Source organism: Ascaphus truei, chromosome 8, assembly GCF_040206685.1.
Source record: "Ascaphus truei isolate aAscTru1 chromosome 8, aAscTru1.hap1, whole genome shotgun sequence".
In the NCBI taxonomy this organism is placed as follows: domain Eukaryota; kingdom Metazoa; phylum Chordata; class Amphibia; order Anura; family Ascaphidae; genus Ascaphus; species Ascaphus truei.
Window position 1 is genome coordinate 50,959,990 of NC_134490.1, and position 24,612 is coordinate 50,984,601.

At 43.4% G+C, this 24,612-nt stretch overlaps 1 protein-coding gene across 5 annotated transcripts in view; it reads right to left on the bottom strand.

Annotated features, from left to right (window-relative positions):
• Positions 1 to 24,612, bottom strand: part of AFAP1L2 (actin filament associated protein 1 like 2) — a 113,545-nt gene that overhangs the window by 1,967 nt on the left and 86,966 nt on the right. For 3 of the 5 annotated variants that reach the window (XM_075611965.1, XM_075611968.1, XM_075611967.1), the window contains 13 exons: positions 23,424 to 23,635; positions 22,943 to 23,122; positions 18,444 to 18,533; positions 15,836 to 15,920; positions 13,459 to 13,563; positions 12,964 to 13,175; positions 10,630 to 10,775; positions 7,706 to 7,814; positions 5,880 to 6,119; positions 3,633 to 3,762; positions 2,438 to 2,599; positions 940 to 1,145; positions 32 to 154 (listed from right to left, as the gene is read on the bottom strand). In XM_075611965.1, coding sequence (XP_075468080.1) covers positions 32 to 154; positions 940 to 1,145; positions 2,438 to 2,599; positions 3,633 to 3,762; positions 5,880 to 6,119; positions 7,706 to 7,814; positions 10,630 to 10,775; positions 12,964 to 13,175; positions 13,459 to 13,563; positions 15,836 to 15,920; positions 18,444 to 18,533; positions 22,943 to 23,122; positions 23,424 to 23,635 — 2,000 coding nt within the window. The remainder of the gene's footprint in view (positions 1 to 31; positions 155 to 939; positions 1,146 to 2,437; positions 2,600 to 3,632; positions 3,763 to 5,879; positions 6,120 to 7,705; positions 7,815 to 10,629; positions 10,776 to 12,963; positions 13,176 to 13,458; positions 13,564 to 15,835; positions 15,921 to 18,443; positions 18,534 to 22,942; positions 23,123 to 23,423; positions 23,636 to 24,612) is intronic. The other 2 variants (XM_075611966.1, XM_075611969.1) reach the window with 1 other exon arrangement.

Here is a 24,612-nt window from a genome sequence, read left to right on the forward strand (position 1 = left end):
CCTTCCCATCTGATGCCCTCGTTGCCTTTACCTTGGCCTTCTGTAGGACGGTGCCTTTTCCTGTGGTCTTGATGGACAGGGGTCTGTTCTTCAATGCCATGGCTGAGTTTACTGGGGAAGAATCGGGAACATACGTTGGGCTGCTGCTCTTCACCTGGGTATGAAAACCACGGATAAAAAAAGGTCAGAGAGCAAAGGGAGATGAAAAGGAAATCACTGGACACAAGTTAAATCTGAAACTAGTGCTGTTTGTTCTCCAGCCTCAAACCCCCAACAACTTTCTGCAGTTGCATGTCTCAAACATTGTATACAGGCTTTTATTTCCAAACTTTGTTGATTTAACGATGTCCTTTTGCTACAGTTAATCTGCTGTTGCTTTATAGGAGCAAATCGGTGATATATCGCACAAAACAACACATTTTCTTTTGATGTATTTTTACATTTTGACAAACCGTGTTATGCTGTCTGCAAATAATCTCTTTATCTGGTAACACGCCAGCAATTCTTCTAAACGTGCTACAGTATGTGTTTATAAAAAATGGTGACCATCTGGGATATAACAAATATCAACCATTAGATTTCACAATTTTTTCCCATTACGAGTTAACATTAGATGATATTTCACTGGGGTTTTTTGTTTGCCTTCATCTGAATCAATATACTGTAAATACAAATATAGGATAAGTATTTGTCTTCTAAATTTAGCATAGGTTCAACTTGCTGGACGTATGTCTTTTTTCAACCTCATCTACGATGTAACTATGTAACCATTACTATACCTGCTGTGAAATCATAGCTCATATTTATTTATATATTACCTTTTATATTCCAAATGAACAATGGCCGCAGATGCAGTCTTGGCATCATACAGGAAGCTTCCATAGAATGAAAGGTGACTGCAGTGTAGGTTATTACTGTAACGCTATTCCCCAGACTTACACTTGGGCTGATGTCCAGGTGCGTGGTGTCCACAGCTGTTCCCAGGGTCACTGGTCCAGACTCTGCTTTCCGCAGGTTCTCCTTGACCTCCACAATGTTCAACTCCAGGTCCACACGATGGTTTTCCTTCTCTTTGCATTCTTCCTCTTTGCCGCGCAACTTCTCTTCCAGGCTGGGCAAGAGGCTTTTATCTGCCATGAGAACACCTAATATCTATTAGAATTATACTCGTGGCAGGGAGAATTTGCCAGAGTGCTCCATGAGAGAAGCCGGAGGCATCTTCTTATCTGTTCACAAGTGTTGCCCAAGGGGGAGGGGGGCTTATGTGTGTGTGGAGGGGGGCAATCCTTGTTTAAACACGTAGATATGTGAGGTCACAGCCCTCATTTGAAATTAAAATCTACGGGTTTTTTTTCTTTTAATATTTCATTTTTTTAAACAGTTGATTCTTCACATATGGCCACTGAAATGACATGTGGTTTGGGTTTCACGGACACAGTATGTTTTATCAAGTGCAGCCAGTGCATTCCAAATCCAGCTCCCACACACGTGGCAAAGCTCATTTTCTGTACAGAATACTGCCTAGGGTTCAGGACCCCAATATTGACACATTTGAAAAAATTGAATTGCACCTTTAACAAGTAATCTTCATTACTAGTAATATACAAGTATACAGATACAAATCACCAGCATTCTATAAGTACTGAAATAAAACATGCTTGTGCTGCTTTGGGCAGGCCCACTCTTCAAGGAGGGAGATTAACTAATACTGACCGAAAGATGCATCCCCTAAACCAGGGGTGCTCAAATCCAGTCTTCAAGCCCCCCCAACAGGTCAGGTTTTCAGGATATCCCTGCTTCAGCACAGGTGTCTCAATTAGTTTGCTTCAGCACCGGTGGCTCAGAGGCTCAGTCTTTGACTGAGCCACTGATTGAGCCACCGGTGCTGAAGCTGGGATATCCTGAAAACCTGACCTGTTGGTGGAGCTTGAGGACTGGACTTGAGCACCCCTGTCCTAAACGATAGGAGAGTAATATTAGAAACCCACCACAAGACAAAGCTGGGATAAGTACTAGTGGTAAAGAAGATGCATTTAATAAATAACAGATTGTATTCTGATTCCCCATTCCCATTCTAAGCATCACTAATGCATCCGATCGATAGGTCAGTCAAAACTCTTCTTATTGACCCCACCAGGTTTTAGGGATAACCAATGCACCTGCACACAGTGCATTCTCCTAAGTTGCATATGAAACCAGGTGTGGTCAGGGAGGCCCAAGGAGAGGAAACCCAGTGAGATAGGTGGATGGCTTTTGCATCACAACAGGTGAGGAACACGACATCCACAAAATATATTCTAACCAATATGAGTAGCGCAGCATTGTAATAATATTGTACCTTACAGAAGTATTCATTGTGTGTGTGTGTGTGTGTGTGTGTATATATATACCGTATATGTTCGCCCCCTAAGGTTATGACTTCGTATCTACTTCTCACCAGCACAGGTAGCTATGGTTTCCTTGAGCTCCCTCTTCTCTTTGCGAAGTTGTGCCAGTTGCATGCGGATTTCCTCTCGCTCTTTCTCCAGCCTTTCCTTCTCCTCAGTGAAGCGCTTGGCTTCGGCTTCTGTGCGGTTCTTCCCCAGTTTGGATTCTATGGCTGTAGCAGAAAACAAGAGTGAACGTTTCATCCCACAACCCAGCTGCATCTCAGATCGGGGGCAAGCATGCGGCTAGCAAAAGGCGGCACTTGGACTCTCCGAGTTTTAACCATTAAGCATGTCAGAAACAATTCCCTGTCACATAACTCATGACCATGTTGTCTATTTTGCTCTTTGGGGGATCAGATCATGAAACTACATTTGTGTTCACAATATCATACACATTTGCAACATTTTCGAAATTTTCGTCCATTTTTAATAAATGCTGCCCTCTCCCAACGCTTTCCCATCGCCAACGCCTTCCCATCGTCAACGCCTTCCCATCGTCAACGCCTTCCCATCGCCAACGCCTTCCCATCGCCAACGCCTTCCCATCGCCAACGCCTTCCCATCGCCAACGCCTTCCCTTCGCCAACGCTTTCCCCATCGCCAACGCCTTCCCATCGCCAACGCCTTCCCATCGCCAACGCTTTCCCATCGCCAACGCTTTCCCATCGCCAACGCTTTCCCATCGCCAACGCTTTCCCATCGCCAACGCCTTCCCATCGCCAACGCCTTCCCATCGCCAACGCCTTCCCATCGCCAACGCCTTCCCATCGCCAACGCCTTCCCATCGCCAACGCCTTACCTTCGCCAACGCTTTCCCCATCGCCAACGCTTTCCCATCGCCAACGCTAGTTAATCTATGTGTCTCACTAATTGAATAGGTTCGCTGGTGTCAGCGGTTACTTGTAAGCTAGTTAGTGATATATCAAGTTCTAGATCAGGGGTGCTCAACTCAAGTCCTCAAGAACCCGCCCAACAGCTCAGGTTTTAAAGCTATCCCTGCTTCGGCTGAATCAGTGGCTCAGTTGAAGACTGCACCACCTGTGCTGAAGCAGGGACTGAGTCACGTGCTGGGATATCCTGAAAACTGAACTTTTGGGGGGAATGAGAACAGGAGTTGAGCACCCCTGTTCTAGGACACCTGAAGCGACCAGGCAACAGAAAGGGTCAAACATTTTGACAGCTTGTTGCAGGACAATAACCTACCTGGACTGCTCACTTTAGCTCTGTCTGCCCTTTCCTTACTGCGTTTTGCTAGCTGCGGGCTGGCTATTTCGGTGATGGCTGTGTTTATCTGGATATCAGGGGTAGGTTCCACTGGAAGCTCTTCTTGCTCCTGTATCATAAAAATGAAAACCGTGACTGCAGGGATCCCTGTGATTGCATATTAAGATCACATACTAAGGCTTCAATGGTTCACTCATTGATGGCTTCATCTCACTACATATTGCAAAACCGATATACAGTATAATAGGGAGTGCACTCAAAATACACATCAGACTGGAAACGCTGCACAATTCCTGTCTGGGGACGTTATGGGAACTTGACACAGGGGTCACTATACTATAGCTTCGTTGCCCTAAACCTCAGCAACCATTGAAATAAGTACCACATGTGTTAATAGCTTTATTGTATACACAAAAACTCTTACTTGGATTGGATGTGTTTTTTTGTGAAAAAAATGCCAAATAAATATTTTGGTTATAAACGGCAAAAAGAGGGTTGCATGGTACAAATGTTTGGAAATTCTCACTATATTTTAAAATGTTAATTTTGGACAATAGTCTTAGGCCGCGTCCATGTTTAGTGCTTGCGGGCAGAGGCGCGCTTCCGCTCGGCACTGAGCCCCTGCAACCGCAATGAGAGCGGCTTTAGTAGGGGCTCGCCTACGCTTCCGCAAGCGCGCGGAAGCGTAGGTCTTAGGGAAATTTTAAATCTTCGCGCTTGCCGGAGCGCAGGGCTGGTCACGTGAGCGGTTTGCCCAATGAGGGCGAACCAGCTCAGAGACGTCACTGGCCCGCCTGCCGACACGCCCCCGGACGGTGCGCTGTCTAAGGCCAGGGAAAGCACCCGCTTTCCCTCAGCCTCAGCGCGCCTCCGCCCGCCAGCAACAACCATGGCCGAGGCCTAAAGCAGCATCAGCTTTAGTGCTAAACACACATATTCGTTTAGAGCAATTTGATGAGGGGCATATGTTATTACTCTCAGGTGGAAATGAATACTGTCAAGGAGAACCCCACCATAATACGGAGAAGTTACAGTTTGTCATAAAAACATCTCTTCTTGACCTCTCAAAAACAATAGAATGTTCTATTTACAGGGATGCTCAACTCCAGTACTCAAGCCCCTCAACAGGTCAGGTTTTCAGGATATCCCTGCTTCAGCACAGGTGGCTCAATCATGAGCCATGTGTGCTGAATCTGAGATATCCGGAAAACCTGGCCTTGGGGTTGAGGACTGGAGTTGAGCACCCCAGTTCTATTACAATGTGTAGCTCACATTCAAGGTTCGGAAGCCGCAGTGTCCCAGCAATACTTGAGTTCTCAGTGTGTACTACATATAATATGGTAGGAATTTGCATCCATGACCAGGTGCAGTTCTATCTGTTAATTGCAATTACATTAAAGTGAATATAGATTGCCATCTGTCATGTCTTATGTTGGTTTCGCAGTCAAACGCTTTCCAAATTTAGGCTGCAAAGCTGAACGGCAAAAACACGTCCGCAGAATACGTTCCACGTTTTGCTTTTGTTCAAGATTACCCGGGGCTCACGCAGCACAGGAAATGATGCAGGAGCAATTTAAAAAATAAATAAAAATAAGAGTATAAAAAAACCTGTTTCTAGAAGATCCACATTTTCAAGAGTGCCCCCCAAAATAATAATATTTCTTCAAGACAGGAACCAACAGGAAGACTTCACATGAGTATTAGGTTGAGCGGCCAGGTCACCACAATGGTTTATTGTTAAAAGTTCACATGGACCAGGATGAATGAGAAAATGCAGATTTTTGATGTGCTGTCAGACTTTGCCTCTAACCCTTTTGCTGTAAGAGGGGTCTGCAACTAGGGTCGAGGTGGCTTCTCCAAAAATACTGGACACAATGGTGAAAGGCGCGGCGCATACGCACACCTTTTCCGCTCCATGCTGTTTCCTCCTCTCCATGGCCACACCCCAGGTTCCTGACACCTCCTCCTGATTTTCTGTATTACCCAGCAACAGTCAATCAGGATTGAAGAAGCTTCCCAGCCCCGCTCTCTCCCTGCTTGGGGAAATCCCGCGGCCCCCCAAGTTGGTCAGGTCATAGTGTCAAGAGAGGTAATACATACATTTCCAGTATCACCTCTGATTTTTTTACTGGGCAGTGTCCAAATACAGGACAGTCCGGTTGAATACTGGACACCTGGCAACCCAACCTGCAACAAGTTAAATAATGTTCTCTTCCCTCAAAATACCTTGTTGGGCACCTCCGGAGTGGGATTGGAAGGCTCCTGCTCTGCGCATGACATGGGCAACTGGTCCTTCTCTTCTTTATCTTTCTTGATGTTTGATCTCTCTGGCCCGGGAGAACTTGAGCGGGACTTGCATAGGGACTTCATCCCCGCGCAGTGCAGGAAGGATCTCCCGGGGATTAGGTCTAGATACGTCTTGTCTTCTACTTCACTTTTGACTTCACTTTTGTGGTCCTCTTCTTCCTGCGCAGGAATAAATGACCGAAGGTGAAGTGTAAGCTGTGGTCAAAATGTAATGGTACTAGGGTAGGGGTAGCCAACTCCGGAGCTCAATGGCCACCAACAGGTCAGGTTTTCAGGATATTCCTGCTTCAGCACAAGTGGCTCAATCAGTCTCTGTTTCAGCAGAGGTGGCTCAATCCACTTGAGCCACCTGTGTTGAAGCAGGGATATCCTGAAAACCTGACCTGTTGAGGGGTCTTGAGGACTGGAGTTGAGCAGCTCTGCCCTAGGGGATAATCATACCTGTTTATTTATAAGCCTGTACTCTAACTAACTTTATATTCAAATTTTCTTCCCTCTTCATTACAGAATATGAATATCGCATAAACCTTTTTCCTAACGAAATTTGCCTCATAATGGAACCGGTTCAGCATCTCAATCATAAACAGCCTGCTAATTATTTAACGGCACTTTAATCACTTTGTGGAAATCACTTAAACTTGCATTCCTAGTTATAAAAACCTGAGATCACATCCAAAAACAATATAGTGTTTATTTTCTGTAACTCTAAATAGAACGATTAAAAGAATATACAGTACAGGCTGCAAATTAAAGTTCTGTTTTTTTTATACAGATCTGTAGATTTTTTGCCTCCGGATATAGAATGATCCAAATGCATGTATGTGCTGGATCTGCATGGATGTGTTCTTTCTAGATCTCATCTTGTGAGGTCAGGAAAGGTTATGCAGAACAATCTTGTTCATTAAAAGTTATCTCAACCTTAAAGAAATCCCCTTTTATCTCCATACAAAAATGTTCCTCAATATTTAGCTGAACAAATTAACCCCTTCTTGCATTTAGCTTCCTTCAGTCAAGGGTCTCACAGATCCAAGGGGGCATATTCATTAAAGGACGTCAAAATAGCAGACAATTTGACCTGATACGGTCAAATCTTTCCCAAATCGTGTTCTTGCCGTATTCAATATCGGAACCAAAAAAAAATCATATTTGCATATTATTTTCATGTCAAAAGTGTTCTGTTTAACAAAGAGAGGACTCTCTCTGTACAAAATGGATCCACATCTTCTTGCACAACCCAGACTAAACCCATTCAACTTGAAATATATTAAAATAAGAAAAATATGCATATGTACAGAAATATTTAAGCAATATACTGTGTGCATACATAATTCTTATTTGAATACGTCTCTCCGAGAGTTGCGTAGGTTAACCGGTGTCAGTGATGTATAAGAAGAAAGGGACATTATTGTAAAAATCGAGGTCTCTCCCATTTTATGGATACATAGCTATTGTCTGTTTTTGCACAGAAACTCAATTTCCCCCCTAATTAGTAGGTTCCTCTATCAGCAAGATGTACACTAAAGTCATTCATGCATATAGCATAAACCAGAGGTGGGCAACTCCAGTTTGGAAGACCCCCCCAACAGGTCAGGTTTTCAGGATATCCAAATCAGTGGCTCAGTCTTTGACTGAGCCACTGATTTAGCCACCTGCGCTGAAGCTGTGATATCCTTAAAACCTGTCCTGTTGGGGGATCTTGAGGACTGCAGTTGAGAACCCCTGCCTAAACAATGTAATCAACCTACCATTGTGTCTGACACATCGACGTCATCGTACAGATCCTCCTGCTGACTCCTCCCCCCGCGCGGGTTGTCAATGTAAGTGTTGGGCTCTGAATATTTCCTCTGCATTAAGCTGCAAGGTACGGACAGGCGCACGGAGTTACGTTGAGGATTAAATAGTGGGTTGAAAAAAGGGCACAAGAGAATTGAGGAGACATTTTATAGAACGCAAGAGCACGATTAAAAAAGGTGCCACACCTGCAATTCAACAATACACTGATTCTATCCCCGTTAATCTTAATTGGGATACAGTATGTTAATAAGTGTCTGAATCAGTAGACCGTACATCACTGTTGGAGAAGGAGGTCGAGTGAATTTTTAAATGAGACACCATGACACCACATGACTTGGATCAGGGGTGCGCAAACTGCAGCGTTTACAGAGGCCCCACACTCTTCCCAAGGCATTTAAATGCCGGGGGGGGGGGGGGGGGGGGAACGCACGAGGCCTCTGTAACTCACTTACCTTGATTCAGACGGCTTTGGACGATACGTCGCCAATGCAATGCAGCGTCAAATGACCCCGCGGCATCATTCGACGCCCATCACCCTTGCAACGTGGCGTGACATGATGTCACAGGACATTGCGGTTTCATTTGACGCCGGCACAAAGGTAAGGGGGGGGGGCGGTCAGGCAGGGGGGGCGCAGCACCAAAAGTTTGCGCACCCCTGACTTAGATGACTTGCTAAGCCTTAGTTATTTTGGATGTTCATTAATGGTTTTCGTTTCTCTTGATATTACTCAACACAGGGATGTTGGTGGATTGCTCTAACCTGCGTACTAGGAACATGTAAGGGTTCCGGTCCAGGGTTTTGCTGGAGCTTGCCCTTATTTGGCTGTTGTGGCCATCTTAGTTCCTGGCAATCTTGTTCCTCAATTTGCTGTACCTGCTCCATGGCTTAAAATAACTGTCAGTGACTCCAAGCCCCTGCCTGAGCACTGTATGCATTTCCCTGTGTGCGTGGGCCCCTTGTATCCTGATTCCTGATTCCTGAGCCTGCCCTGTTCCTGAGCTCTCCCTGTTCTTTTGGATTCTCTATTGCCTGTTACCCGGTAACTGCTCATGTGCCGCCTGCCTTGACCCCAGCTTGTACCCGGACTTGAAACTTTGCCGCCTGCCTTGACCTCTGCCGGGATCACGACTACTCTAACAGGACTCTGTCCCCTGGCTCTGGTGGGGGATCTTATACCCCTACCTCAGCCCTGCGGGTCCGCTTCCTATTCAGAGATGAGCAACGTTACAGAACGATACCTTATCCTTTTATATTTTGAACTGCAGTTAGTGGTATGGATATACCCTCCTCACCCCCACCCAATAATAATTACGGAAATTCCATAGTTTTTCCATGATAACCTTCTTGAATCAAAACCAGTCTTTTCTTAAATATCCAACAGTGTTTATATTAACCAATTCCATGTCTTTTGAAACAAAATAATGTATGAATTAGACAAACAATGAGTAATTAAGAGTCAGGGTATGTGTGAAAGTAAGTCAAACCCTGGTTTTATCAGCTAAATTAAAGGGGATAATTAGAAATAGGCGATTAAATAATTAGGTAGATCTTCAGGGGTGCGTTTGGGAGGCCCCATCCTATATAAAGATCAGAAACTATGTGAGTTTGGTTTTCACCATACAGGTTTGTGGAAACACGTCATGCCACGATCAAAATAAATCTCTGAGGTCCCCAGAAAAGCAGTTATTGATGCTCATCAGTCTTGAACGGGTTACAAAACCATTTGTAAGGATTTGGGGCTCCACCAATCCACCGTCGGACAGATAGTCTACAAATGGAAAAAGTTCAAGACCACAGTCACGTTACCCAAGAACTGTCGTCCTACCAAAATCTCTCCAAGAACAAACCAGCAAATCATCTAGAAAGTCACAAAGAACCCTGGAGTAACATCCAAGGATCTGCAGCCACTCTCACTTTGGCTACTAGGATTAATGTTGACACGGGGAGCTCACTTGCCGATGGCTGGGAAGTTACATTGTGTCCTGCCTGTATTTGCCCAAATGACTTGCATCAGTTTTAAGGGATCTGGACTGTAATGCACTTTCCTGGAAACAAGCTTCACTCTGATTGGGTAATAGAGTGCGACGTGCACCGGCAGCAGCGCGAAAACACACTTCAAGTATTTCCCCTGCTCAATGCTCACTGCAGTGCGCGCGCTTTGGAAGTATAGAAGACTGCAGGTTTTCAAGATTACATTTCCCATATTTATAGACTACAGGATTCCACGTCTGGACTTTATATATGGTCAGATAATTATTAGCACAGTATTTATTTGTATTTAGGCGCCGGATTATTTTTTGTATCTAGTCTTTCCTGAGTGCTCACTCTTAAGTAACCAGAAGATGCATCTCCCATGTGTATTAAGTCAGGGGTGTGCAATCATATTCCCCTGCACACCCTGCCTGCTCTCCCACCCCCCTCCTTGGCGACGGCGTTCTGACGTCACGTTGCCATGGCAACGTGGTGTCACGTGACCCGCGGCGTCATGGGGCAACGAGTCGCTGGAAGCAGTCTGAGCCAAGGTAAGTGAAGTTACAGAGGCCTTCACCGCTCCCCCAGCATTTAATTTAAATGCCTTCGGGAAACACGCGGTTCTCTGTAACCGTCGCGCCCCCCCAATTTTTTGCTTTTGGAGTTTTTCCCCCACAAACCCTATTAGTCTGGGGGTCCTGTGAGAATCTACGACATTCTCATACCCTTCGTATTTCTCTTCAATTGTTTTCTTCCACTGCGGAAGAGCAATGTAAACTCCTGGTTCCTAAATATAATTTGACTTTTCATATAAACATCATAAATGCTGCAGTTTATAATGATGAGGTCCTGTTTATAATCTGGGGAGTGTTTATATAGGAAAAGTAAGGATCATACACTTACAAGTATGAATTCTTGGCTGCACTGACGATGCAGGAAACCCGATCAGCATCCACATAATCGTAACTGAATTCTTCTGGATCAGTTTTTGACCCTGACTCTGACAAGAGGAGCCCCAGCCAATGGCCCATGTCCTCTGATGACTTTGCCTGGAATAGAAAGCCCAGCAAATGTCAGCACGCCCCCATATATGCCCCAGGGGACCTTCCAAACAGTTAAGGTTTTATTGACCAGCTGCTTGAGCTAAAACACATCGGATGGTCACTCTTTTTGTATTTTATTACAGACCGTCCGTAAATATACAGAAACATGGAAGTACACACTGAAGATTAAGGTGATGGGAGCACATACCTGAGGAAGGATCTGGGTGCCCTGAAACACTACATGTTATTGTACCTGCTCAGGTGACTTCTTGGATAAATCAAGTGTAAGGATTGGCTACATTCATGCTACCTAAGTGCCTCCTCTTTCCATTAGAATTCTTCTACTGACTGAAAAGTCATGAGTTTGCACTGAGGGCTTCATAAACCAACATGTTGTGAGATTAGACAGAATGCTGGTATCTGAACTCTGAGATGTAAACACTGTGAGCTATGTATGGGAACCAACAGGTTCCTTCTCCAGGAAACGCACAAATGAAATAGCATGCATATGTATTTCTATATTTCTCCTGTACTAAACCACTGTATGTGTGTAGACAGACAAAGTTATACGAAGCTTTTATGAAGTGGATGGGTAAACTTGGTACATTTCTGACTGTGACATGATTTAGGCTGCTGTCATTTTATTCTTTGGCTAAAATGGTATCCCAGTGGCAGAATACCAGGGGAAAGAAACGGCCCCTGCATTGTCTAACCAAATAATGGTGAATAAACATGCCTGGCTTCTACAGCAGAGGGCGCTTATGCATGGAAAACCCGTCACGTAATATCAAAGGATTAAAGGAGAAGCTTCCCTGGTTTGGATTTTGATTCCAGTAACAGTTGCACTAATGTTCTCCACTGTTAAAACATTGAGACTTCAGATTCAAAGGAAAGACCGTGTTTATGTGGGTATATTTGTGTCATTTTTATAATGCGTTAGATGGAGTGATTTATGTAAGTGACAAATAACAAAAGAACCAAAAAGTGACGACATTAAGTTGGCCAACTAAGCAACAGCTTTGGGTCACAACAAGATTTAGGGTCCTACGTTTCATGCTTAAGGTAAAAAAAAGAAGAGGGGGTGTCGAAGGCTCTGCAAGTTAATCTTATTATGGGATACAATAAAGTAGCTTCAAATGTTGTGGATAGGGACGGATCATTTTACATTTTTTCTTTTTTATTAACTTAAATTTGTATTTGAAGTTTTGTAAACATAGAAAGCATACATGGGGAGGGGGGGGCAGAAATAAAATAGGGGAGGGTAGGGGGGCAGTACCATTGCATCACAGAGTAAATATGCATAGTATAAGTTATTCATGGTGAGTATCAAGCGTGGAGTTCTGAACCTATGGTAAGGAGGGTATAGATTTTTGGATATTCCCTACGGGAAACTGCAATTGTTTCCTCCGCATCTCAGCCTCTCTAGGAAGTGATCAAGGTAAAGAAGTGATCTGTGTGAGGACTTCAGGAGGATTGAGTTTGGGGGTTGCTCGCATAGAGCCAGGTTGCCATACTTTTGGGAATTTTGACGTGTCGCTTAGGAAACTTGTCAAATTTCTCCATTTGGCATATCAATCAGACTTTAATAAAGCTGCAGTTCAAGATGCCGTTTAAAAAAAAAATATATATATATATATTTCCCATTCAATATGTGCATCAATACAGTCTGCACACTGATAAGTGATTAGCTAAGCTGCAGATTGATCCGTTCCCCTCTAATCGATCGCTTGCTCCGGGTTATTTAATTCAGTTCTTGCACAGCATTGTTGGCAATGTAGTCCTGGAATATGATTGACTGGGCAGTTTCTAGATACAATTGGTGCACTGCTAGAGAGAGGGCGGGGCTCAAGAGCCAGAGCCTATCAGAAGGGGAAGGGGGCGGTCACTTTGGAAATGATTCCTACATTAGAAACATTTAAAATGTCTTTAAAACATTTTTTTTAAATGCTACAAGTATTTTCTCATAGTACAGAACTGATTTATTAAAAATAAAAAACATGTAGGATATTGCTTGAACTGCAGCTTTAATGCTTGGCAAGGTTGGGATTTGGGACGGATCATTTTTAACAAAGAAACCCTTTTAAAAGAAGTGGGTGGTAAAAAGAGATCTAACTTTGTGATTGAACATTTACTGTACATGTAGGTAGGTGTATGAGTTATCATGGTGTTTGAACATCCATCGCTAGTTCTGTACCTCTAAGGTGGCCAGCTCCTCCTTGTTGTGCAGAATACGGAAAGAATACAGGTGGTCTGGACTGGGTTGAGGGATGATCTCACAGCCCATCAAACACACAGGCTGATGGACAGCTTTACTCTTGTTCCTGTCCTGGTAAAAATGCAGCTGTCCGTCCTTGACACAGCAATAATGGGATTTCCACTGGCTCTTAATCAGCACATTCAGGTAATCTGCAAGTAATCCATGGCAATTATATATATATCAACAAATGTCATTTTTCTTCCAGGCTGATTTATTATTAGCGATTACCCCTAAACAAAACTCAAACAGTTGAAATAGGAGTGATGGATATCATTTTATGTACTGACCAGTCAGGAAACTTGAGTGCAAAAGGCAATCATGCTGATACAGTAGAAGTTGATAGAAGATAAGAAACACTTAGCCCACATAGTTTTCCCATTCTCCTATCATCTTATCTTCTGGGAATTCCACAGCACAGGATGGAGAACTTACTTGAGGTTTCCAAAGACTTCTCTGGACTTTCTGTGGAAGAAGACTTCTTTCTCCCGAGGTTCATTAGGTTGCTGAGTTTGAGACCTGAGGTGCCTTTCTTCTTAACTATCACGGCAAAAGAAGGAGAAATGCAAAAAAAAAGTGGAACGTTTATGTCACTGGTTCCAGACTATTAAAGTAGTACTGTATATACCTGTCCATCCCGGTGCATCCTTGGGATCCAACATAACTATAATAGAATCCCTCAATGTGACTTCTAACATATCTACACAATCTATTCCAGTTTTGCCTTTGATCCAATTGTAAGTTGCAACTTGATTTAAAAAGTAAAATGGTCCCAAAATATACAGAACATCACTACTTTTTCATTGACAAACCTAAACTTTAGCTTGTGATGTCTCTTTTTCTTTTCTTACAGTTCAAATGAAGCATACACTTTTTGGAAATCAGTGGGCGAAGAGGTTAGCCCCCGTCATAAACATAGGGGCTTATGCAGAGAGGTACTGCTTAAATTCGCCACAGGATTGGAATTTATAGTTGTGGTATGCAGGGAACTCCGGTAGCGCGGTGTGCAGGAAATGGCTAATTAGGCGAGTTTCACTTGGCGTGAAACTCGCCATTCTGAGCCGCGCGGTATTAGCCCATAATACAGCCAACTTTTGTTGGCGGGCAAAATTTCCATTAAACGTGCCATTTAGTAGCTCCGATTGGCGCGTTCATGCGCATCGGAGCTACTGGAATCTTGCGTTTTTTCGCAGTGGCGAGATCACGCTTCTCGCCACATGTCTGGCGAATTTGAATAGCCCCGCCAAATTCTCGCCACTATCTCTTTCAATGCAGACATTTTTGGCGCAAACCTGCCGATTGTGACCTTAACGTGCCTCTCTGCATAAGCCCCATAGTCTCCTGAAATCAGGCACAGTACAACTATTCAGCATTTTGGCTAATTACATTTAGAGAAATGCAACACATTGAGTACATAAAGGGGGTTATGTACTAAAGTAAAAGCGAAAAATATGTGTCAAAAAAATGGCACCAGATTTCTTAAAGGAAAAACTGAATAGGTGCTTTAAATGGGATTTATTTTCATTGAAAAATAGGGTGCTTCTTTTGAACCTGGTACACTATAGTATATAGGCCTTAAAATGTGCTTTACAATCCTACTTCAACTCCCCTAAACATGGCACAAGTTACTTAAACTCCAATCTGCCTGCAACACACCGCTAATGGTATACTCTCTGGGCTATAGATATATTATCTCTAACTGTGCATGCAATGTCTTGTATATAATGCATACCCTGTTCACTCATGTAACTGTATTTGTAACCATGTATTATTTGTCATCTTAACTCTATGCCCAGGAGATACGTGAAAACGAGAGGTAACTCAATGTATTACTTCCTGGTAACACATTTTATAAATAAATAAATACTGTAGATGCAATTTCAAGTGATCACCAGATTCTCCCCTAGGTGGCATTAAAGACTTGTGCCAAAAGTTCCCTCCCTGAGTGTAAACATACTGTAACAAAAACCTGCATGGGTTCTTAACATGGAATAATGAGCATAATGCGTTAATTACTGTAGGGATAACCCAATCTGAGGTCAGGAAGGTTTTGTCTTCAATAATTTTGTGTTTCAAGGAAAAAGTTCAGCTAATGTATCTGGGTCTTAATGTTTTCCTTCCTGTTGCTCCTGTTTTAAATGGCCCTCTGAGGCTAAACTTGTGAGACAAAAGTCTTTTGTGAGCTCAACATTCCCCTGAAAAAGAAAGCAGTCAAGCTTCCCCATAGTAGTATTCATTAAGCTTTGACATGCGTTAGACTTTGATTACTTGCTTTTTTTTCATGCTTCTTTTGCATGGTTTTTGTGTCTGGAGTTGGGACTTACGACATGATCTTAGAAGTTCTTTCAGACCTTTTCCCCACTTGCTTTATTGGTATATCGACCATGATTTTTGGGTCTATTACCAATGAATCATTGGACAACCATTCTGTAAATAGGAAGAACTATATGCTTCATTGTATTTCTGTATACTAACATGTGGAGGCAAAGGAGTAGGGTATGATACCTTTTATTGGATCAACAAGTAATTTATATGCTATAGGCTTTCCAACCTCTCAGGGTAGGGGTGAAACCCGATGAAGGACCCTGAGAGGTTCGAAAGCTTGTAAGATATCAACTACTTGTTGGTCCAATAAAAGGTATCATACCCCCAGCCCCCTACTCCCTCTCCCTCCTTTGTCACACCATAGAAGAAAGGACCAACACGGCAACCCACCTTTCTTTGCCCTGTATGTATGTATGTATGTATGTATGTATGTATGTATGTATACAAGATGTATTACCAACATATTCACCACTTCATTAGCATTTACCTTCTTTAATTTCGGGCGTCTCCGGATGTCCATCTGTGCTGCTCCCACTTTCTGATGCGGCAGAACATCTGTCTGATATCTCATTCTGGGAATGAAAACGAGTGCAAAGCTCTATATATTGTGCATAGTTCTGCTCCGTATTATACGTCCTGCCATACAATGGGTTTATTGATAATTCTGCCTTATTCCCTTGCTCAGGAATGTTTAAGGCATTGAAGCAGGAAATGTGTGTGGCAGAGAAGCGCCATCATGCAGCACTGCCTTATGTATAATCATACCCAGTATAGCTCAACTCCGTTATAGCGCGATCCGCTATAACGCGGATCCGCTTATAAAGCGGTTTGAGCGTGGACCCCGAATTTAAAAAAAAATTAAGTTTTTTTTTTGCACTCACTGCACACTGCATACATTCACAGCACACTGCACACACTAACAACACACTCACAGCACACTGCACACACTCACAGCACATTGCATACACTCACAGCACACTGCACACACACTGCACACACACAGCACACTGAACACACACTGCACAGCACACTGCATACACTCATAGCACATATTCACAGCACACTGCATACATTCACAGCACACTGCATACACTCACAGCACACTGCGCACAAACACACACACACACAGCACACTGCACACACACACACTGATGCACACAGCACACTGCACAGCACACTGCATACACTCATAGCACACACTCATAGCACACACTCACAGCACACTGCATACATTCACAGCACACTGCACACACAGCACACTGCACACACTCACAGCACAGTGCACACACTCACAGCACACGGCACACACTCACAGCACACTGCACATACTCACAGCACACTCACAGCACACTGCACACACTCACAGCACACTGCACACACTCACAGCACACTGCACACACTCACAGAACACTGCACACACTCACAGCACACTGCACACACTCACAGCACACTGCACACACTCACAGCACACTGCACACACTCACAGCACACTGCACACACTCACAGCACACTGCACACACTCACAGCACACACTCACAGCACATTGCATACACTCACAGCACACTGCACACACACTGCACAGCACACTGCATACACTCATAGCACATATTCACAGCACACTGCATACATTCACAGCACACTGCATACACTCACAGCACACTGCGCACAAACACACACACACACACACAGTACACTGCACACACACACACTGACGCACACAGCACACTGAACACTGCACAGCACACTGCATACACTCATAGCACACACTCACAGCACACTGCACACACTCACAGCACACTGCACACACTCACAGCACACTGCAAACACTCACAGCACACTGCAAACACTCACAGCACACTGCACACACTCACAGCACACTGCACACACTCACAGCACACTGCACACACTCACAGCACACTGCACACACTCACAGCACACTGCACACACTCACAGCACACTGCACACATCCACAGCACACTGCACACACTCACAGCACACTGCACACACTCACTGCACACTGCACACACTCACAGCACACTGCACACAGTCACTGCACACTGCACACAGTCACTGCACACTGCACACAGTCACTGCACACTGCACACAGTCACAGCACACTGCACACACACACAGCACACACAGCACACACATCACACACTAACAGCGCACACTCAGCACACACAGCATACACTCACAGCACACTGCACACTGCATACACTCACAGCACACTGCACACTGCACACACACACACACACACACACACACACACACACACACACACACACACACACACACACACACACACACACACACACACACACACACACACACACACACACACAGTCTCACACAGTCAAATACACACACACACACAGACACACACACAGACACACACACAGACACACACACAGACAGACACACAGACAGACACACAGACAGACACACAGACAGACACACAGACAGACACACAGACAGACACACAGACAGACACACAGACACACACACAGACACACACACAGACACACTGTCTCTTTAAGGGAGCTTGCTCTTGCAAGACGGAAGCAGAAGCAGGAAGCAGAGACAGGGAGAAGAGCTGACAGATGCCGGGTAAGTGCTGTGTGCTGTTGCCTCTGCCCCACCAGGTCTGGGAATGCTGGGAGAGTTCTCAGCTTTCCCCCTCCAGCGGACACGGGAGCACCACAAAAAAAAAATTTTTTTTAGGTGGCCATTTTTTTCCGCGACCCCGTTTATAACGCAGTGGTCGCGGATGGCCCCCGAGGACCGCGCTATAACGGGGGTAAGCTTTATATCTGTACTCTCCCAGACCCTTTTCCTTTGGTGTTTTGGAGTGGGTTAAAGGACAAAAGGTAGAACCAGCAGCTACAAATATCTGAAGTCTCCAATATTAACAGTTTGTGTTTGGCTAGAAGAAGCTTCAGACATCTGAATATAAAATGATTCTCATGAAGAGACATTTAACACATTAGGTTTCAAAAGCACAGATTCCCACCAGTACTGTTATGTGCACCTGGACAGAAAAAATGTCCGGCACTAAGCACTGGGTTGTGTTTCTTGAAGCATATTCTTGACAATACCTTACAAAGGTTCTGGCGCTGACTGTCCACAGCGAGGAGGGCACTGTCACATAGCACTTCTGGCTGCAGGCCACTAACATCCTGAATAACCTGATGAATACACGAAATGAGTAGGCATGGAATAATTGGCTGGTAATTCAGAAATAAGCATTGAAATATTACATAGAAGTATCTGTTCCGGAGCAATACAGTATATATCAAGGTCTAAAACTTCAGGGCGTATGAGTTAATGGTGGTATAGATCAAACCTCAGTCACCAAATTCCACCAGCTTGATTAAATAAAAATGCTAATTTTTGTATTAGATAAAATCTGTGTTTTTGCACCGAGGAGAACTTGGCATTTTTACCTAAACGTGACATTGACCGTTACTAAGAAATGTCTCTCTAATCCTGCCACTCATTGAATATTTTGCATCGATTTTAATGAAATTGGAGGTGGTTATTTGGAGATATAGTCAGGATTAGAGGATGAGTTACTTAATGTACAAATGATGGCATTATATACCAGTTTTAACATGTGTTGCTATCATTTTCTGCAGGGCCTTTCCGGTTAGCAAAGGTTTAAATGGAGAAGTTGCATGGTATTCCTACAGCCTGTAATACACAGCACCCTGTCTAGATCAGGGGTGGCCAACTCCAGTCCTCAAGGGCCACCAACCGGTCATGTTTTCAGGATATCCCTGCTTCAGCACAGGTGGCTCAATCTTCGACTGAGCCACTGATTGAGCCACCTGTGCTGAAGCAGGGATATTCCGAAAACCTGACCTGTTGGTGGCTTTTGAGAACTGGAGTTGGCTACCCGTGGTCTAGATAGTACAGAAGCCTTAATGTAAATTGAGGCGGGTGAGATATATATATCTACACTACCACCTTTTGCTTAAAAAAAAAGGATAGATATAGATATAGAGATATATGTATATATATATATATATATATATATATATATATATATATATATATATATATATATATATATATATATATATATATATATATATATATATAATCTCTCTATATCTATATATATATATATATCCTTCTTTTTTTTAAGCAAAAGGTGGTAGTGTACTCATTTGCATGTCACTTCCCAGAATCCCTTGCTGCAGTGGATGCACTCTATGCTGGGTAATAATGGTGAAAGGCGGGGCTGCAAACCTGTCTGTCTAAGACATGCAAATGAGCACAAAGTAATATTTCCATTTGAGATATATATTTTAAAACATTTATGTCTTCATAATATATTGCAGGTAAGTATATAAAATCGCGAGGTCATTATGAAATGACTTAACAAAGGCTGCAAGAGTAAAGAAAGACAAGTCTGGTCGGTCTTATTAATGTTCCACAACTTGTGTTAACACACTGACCCCTCTCGTTGTGTATTGTGTTTGTGCACTTTTTATTGGGGTCAGCAGGTTTCCCTGGACAGTCACCAGCTTCTTCGTGTGTATCTTTGAAGTCTCAATATAAAACTTTCCCACATATTGTTACACAGGCATTCAATGTCGCTCTGTTTTATAACCATTTCCCATTAATCCTCATTAAATTGGGACCCCTTTCTCAAAGCTTCTTTGTTGGAATAAAATTGGCTTCTTTATTTCCTACTTCAAAAGATGGGTCAGAGAAAGTTCCCACGTAAAGAGGGGGCTCTTGTATAAGACAGTGTTTTGATGATATAAGAACAAAGCAGCCTATCACTGCAATCCGCCGCAGCTCTAAGGGACAACAATATAGGTCTCAACAGGTGTAATAGAGGTGCAGCAGAAAGATCTCTACAGTGGAAAATTACTTGGCTCAACTCCACTCCTTGAGACCTCTGCCCAACAGGTAAGGTTTTCAGGATATCCCTGACATACAGTAGCTGTTGTTTATTAATGTGGGATTGGGTGCAGTGGGTACAGGGACCATACAACATCACTATAAGAAAACTGGTAAGGTCTTATTTTTCCACATGTAGGATATTTGGGGGCATGTCCGTTCTTAATTTCTCTCTAACATACGGGATTATTTTAACTCTTTGTATTGGTTTATCTATTGATGTTTGGGATGGTTAGATATGAGCAGTGGGGGCCAGAAGGTGCAATATTAGACAGCTACAATACAGATTCTCAACATGTAACATCATATTTTGCACCAGTATATAACATTGCAACTGATTTAAAGTAAAAAGAGATTGAGGGCAGCCCAGCAGAGATAGGGGGAGAAAGAAACAACCCATGACACTACTAAAAACAGAACCCCCTGATATAGGGGCCTATGCACTAAAGGTTCATAAAAAAAATCACCGGGCCATTTAAATCACCGTTTTTATGAGCGTTGCTATCATGGTATTCAGAAAGCCTTGATTACCTGTCATAGCAAAATTCTCAAAACGGACGATTGGCTGGTGATCTGATGAACGACCCTCTGAAAAGGCCTAACCCGGCGAGTTGAATCTGCTGCAGAGGGAGCTGCTCTTAGAGCTGTCTATCCCTGTGCAAATCTCGCCCTGAAATTTGAGTATAAATTTTAATTTTGTTAATAGTTTAGATTAGCAGGGCGTCTCCTGAGCTGAACCGCATTGGTTTCAGGCTCAGGAACACCCTGCTTCCCGAGATACAGGCCCCGTTATGGGGTGCCGGTATCTCCTATGCATTTTATTCCCACAGTCACGTGACGCGGACATTTAAATGCATAGGAGATACCGGCACCCCATAACGGGGCCTGTATCTCGGGAAGTAGGGGGTCCCTGAGGCTATCCGCTATGGTAATGAAGTTTACTGTAAATGCATTTTTATTGCATTGGGTTCATGCCAGGGTTCTCTGGTGCTAATATTAATGTATATCAGCTCCAGAGATTCCCGGCATCAATCCTATGCAGGAAAAATGTCCCATCTCGCCGCTTCTCTGCAGGTTTCCAACACCGTCACGCCAACTTTTTTTTGGCATGAGGATTTTGTGATAAAATCACTATTCTAGAGAGGCGATAGGCGTTCAGAGCCTAATCACTGCTACTAGAATTGTGCGAGTTTATGAACATGCTGAAAAGCGGCGATAAGTGGCTTATCACCGCTGCCTCTGTGATTTTTTATGAGCAATTTTTTTGGGGACGATTCAGTCTTTTATCAGCCACTTATCACCGCTTACTGAATAAGCAGTAGGCATTTTGGGCGATGAGTGCTTGATAAGAGGCTTAGGAACGCTTACTGCATAGGCCCCATACAAGGAAAGCAGGATTTGCTGGGTAGCTTGTGTGAATAACTTTTCCATCCTTCTCTTCCTGCATGTTTCCGTGCAATGCCCACTGACTGGGAAATGAATAGAGAGAGAGAAGTGGTTATCCTGTCCCATGCTGTGCTATTTCAGGGAGAGATGGAAAGAATTACACAAATCAAAGCCCATCAATATTTATGGATCTATGAACAAGCCCGTCGCTGATTCAAGTCTTGAGGCCTGTTTTCCCTGTAAAACCCTTGAGCTGGCGGTCTCAGTATACACCCAACACTGCTGGACCTGGATCCCTTTATCTGAGAGAGAGAGAGAACTAATGCCAAGAGCTGCTACACAGTAAGCACAATAATAGGTGCCAAAATGTAGCAGAGATGTGCGAGGAGTAACTACAGGGAGATACTTTTTTTTTTACCTTCATTTTAATGTGTAGTAGCAATAAAAGTTTGATATGTAGGCGCTGAACACGATAGTTCTCAAATGCAAGATAGTGATAGACAGTTATAATTTCAGTGTATTTCTTTTTCCTTTTGAAGTAGAAAAACGTGGCAGCTGAATCCACACAGACTCTGTTAGTGGGACTTCTCTCATTGATCTAGAGATACGTGGAACTGTGTGGGGTTATGGTGAAATATAAGAGAGATTAAGTGATATACATATGATGATGGTATGGATTCATTTATGCTTAGATTACATAATTTTTATTTTTTTATATGCTTAGATTTGTTCCCCTTAGCAATAATACTAAGAGGAGTTATTGCTAAACAACATTTGTGATTTGAATCCAGTGGGGTCTGAACATGCGTATGTGACGGAGTGGCCTTGTAGATGTGGTCAGGAAGTGGCTCACAAACCACTTTCTTGTAATGAAAGTCCTTTATTCCCCATGTTAGGGGTTGCAGGTTGCAGTAATCAGGTAACAAAACAGAATCGTTTTTAAAGTAAACAGCATAAGTCTGCAAAGTAACAGGACAGTCCTTAATCACTGGTATCTCAATGGGAGTTCAGGCTCTCCCCTGACAGGCTCTCTGCAGCCTGTTCCCTCACGGATTGAGAGCCAGGAAGGAATCTGCTGCCTGCCTTTTAAACCTCCCCTTTCCAATTAGCACACAGACCTACAAGCTCTAGGGTGTGGTCTTTCCTGGTCTGCTCAGGTGAGAGTTTGAACCTTTTATACATTCCATCGCGACGTACAACACGTGTTTACGTTGGGTTACGAACATGAAGTCATCTCTTACAAAGCCAATGTTACTGATGTTTTTAGAAAGAGTTACTAGGTGAAACATTGTCTTACCTTCAGCCACTGCTCTGCCTGATCTTTGCTCTGCATGCCCAACACAATCACATCTGCATTGGTTAATGTGATCTTCAGTTTGTGCTCTTTCTTCCTCATTTGCTTCTCTTTGTGTGTAACACTGCAGCCAATCAGATTCATATCCAGCTGAGGATTCTGGTCCTTGGAGCTCTTATAACACTGGAAGCAGCAGAAGACGTGACATAGTATGAGCTGTTTTAGAGTGGACACCTAAATCTCAGTCCTTATCCATGCAATAACTTTCTGTAGTTATACCAAAACTATTGATAATACGACTGGTAGAGGAAATTAACAAGTATTAAAAGACAAAGTTGGATACTACATTAAACTGTATTGCATTGTACTGTACTGTACTAGCTAATTAAAAAATAAAAGTTTTGGTGATTTTGCAGGTCCATTTATTAGACGTGTTGACATGATTTTGGTAAACTGCCAACTACCAAACCCAAGCCCTTCTTACCATCAGTCTGCTGTCCCTAATAACACAAAGCTGCTTTGCCCATTGACCAAGCCATTTCTTCCTCCAGAGGAAGGCACAGATGCGGGCGTCTTTCATTAGCTCGATGGAAGCCTCGGTGGACGGCCACTGGTGCTGGTGTGCAGTGGATTTCCCTTTGCTAGTCTCCTCTTCATCGTAGGATTCATACGAGCTACTGACAGCCTCTCCATCCTCTGTAACGAGATCAGACCCTGTTAGTCAGAGCATGCTCTACAGCAGGCCTGCACAACTCCAGTCCTCGAGGGCCGCAAACAGGCCAGGTTTTCAGGATATCCCTCAGTATGACTGAGCCACTAATTGAGCCAGCTGTGCTGAAGTAGGGATATCCTGAAAACCTGGCCTGTTTGCGGCCCTCGAGGACTGGAGTTGTGCAGGCCTGCTCTACAGCAACAGCACTTAAATTCTCATTAATATGGCAGTGTGTCAAAAACAAAGGATGTATTTAGTTAATACCAAGAGAACAACCACAGTGTGGTTTGAAGGGCAGCACACTGCAAGATACAGCTGAGTTGGGATTGCAGAATGTCAGTTTGGGGCTTTCCTATCAACCCTACATTATCAGTAGTGCTATTATTTAACACATGGCATTTGCCTATTTTGACTTAATAAGGGGTTGCAAAGTACTAAGCAGTTCATGCCTGCATTCTAAGTGCATTTCAATTTTCATTGCATATAAAGCTCTCTTGCTAAGAATGGACAGTGATGTTTAATGGCCTCCATAGTTTATACATGTGGGACGTTTTCTCCAATCCCTACTTTCCTTCAGTACTTGATTAAATGTAATTAATATCTTAAACCACTTCTTCAATAAGGAGTGGGAGAAAGGATCATTACATACATCGTTACATACAGAATCTTCCAAAAAGCAATGTACCATTATAACTATAAAACCCCAACAACGTGCCATTTAACAGCATGTTTTTTGTTTTGACAATTTAGCATGTTATTGTGGTAAGTCATTGAAATCAGTGGAATGTGTGTTTATCTGCACCGCCCTTGGTCTGCTGCATAGCTTGGAAAAAGATAAGAAGGACCAGCACAATTGGTAGACAGTGTTGAGATTGAGGGTGACCTTTACTAGGGAATTGTTTCTTTTAGTGTCTTGGAATATGGATAATTTTCCTTTTTGGGGGGCAGTGAAATGGAAATC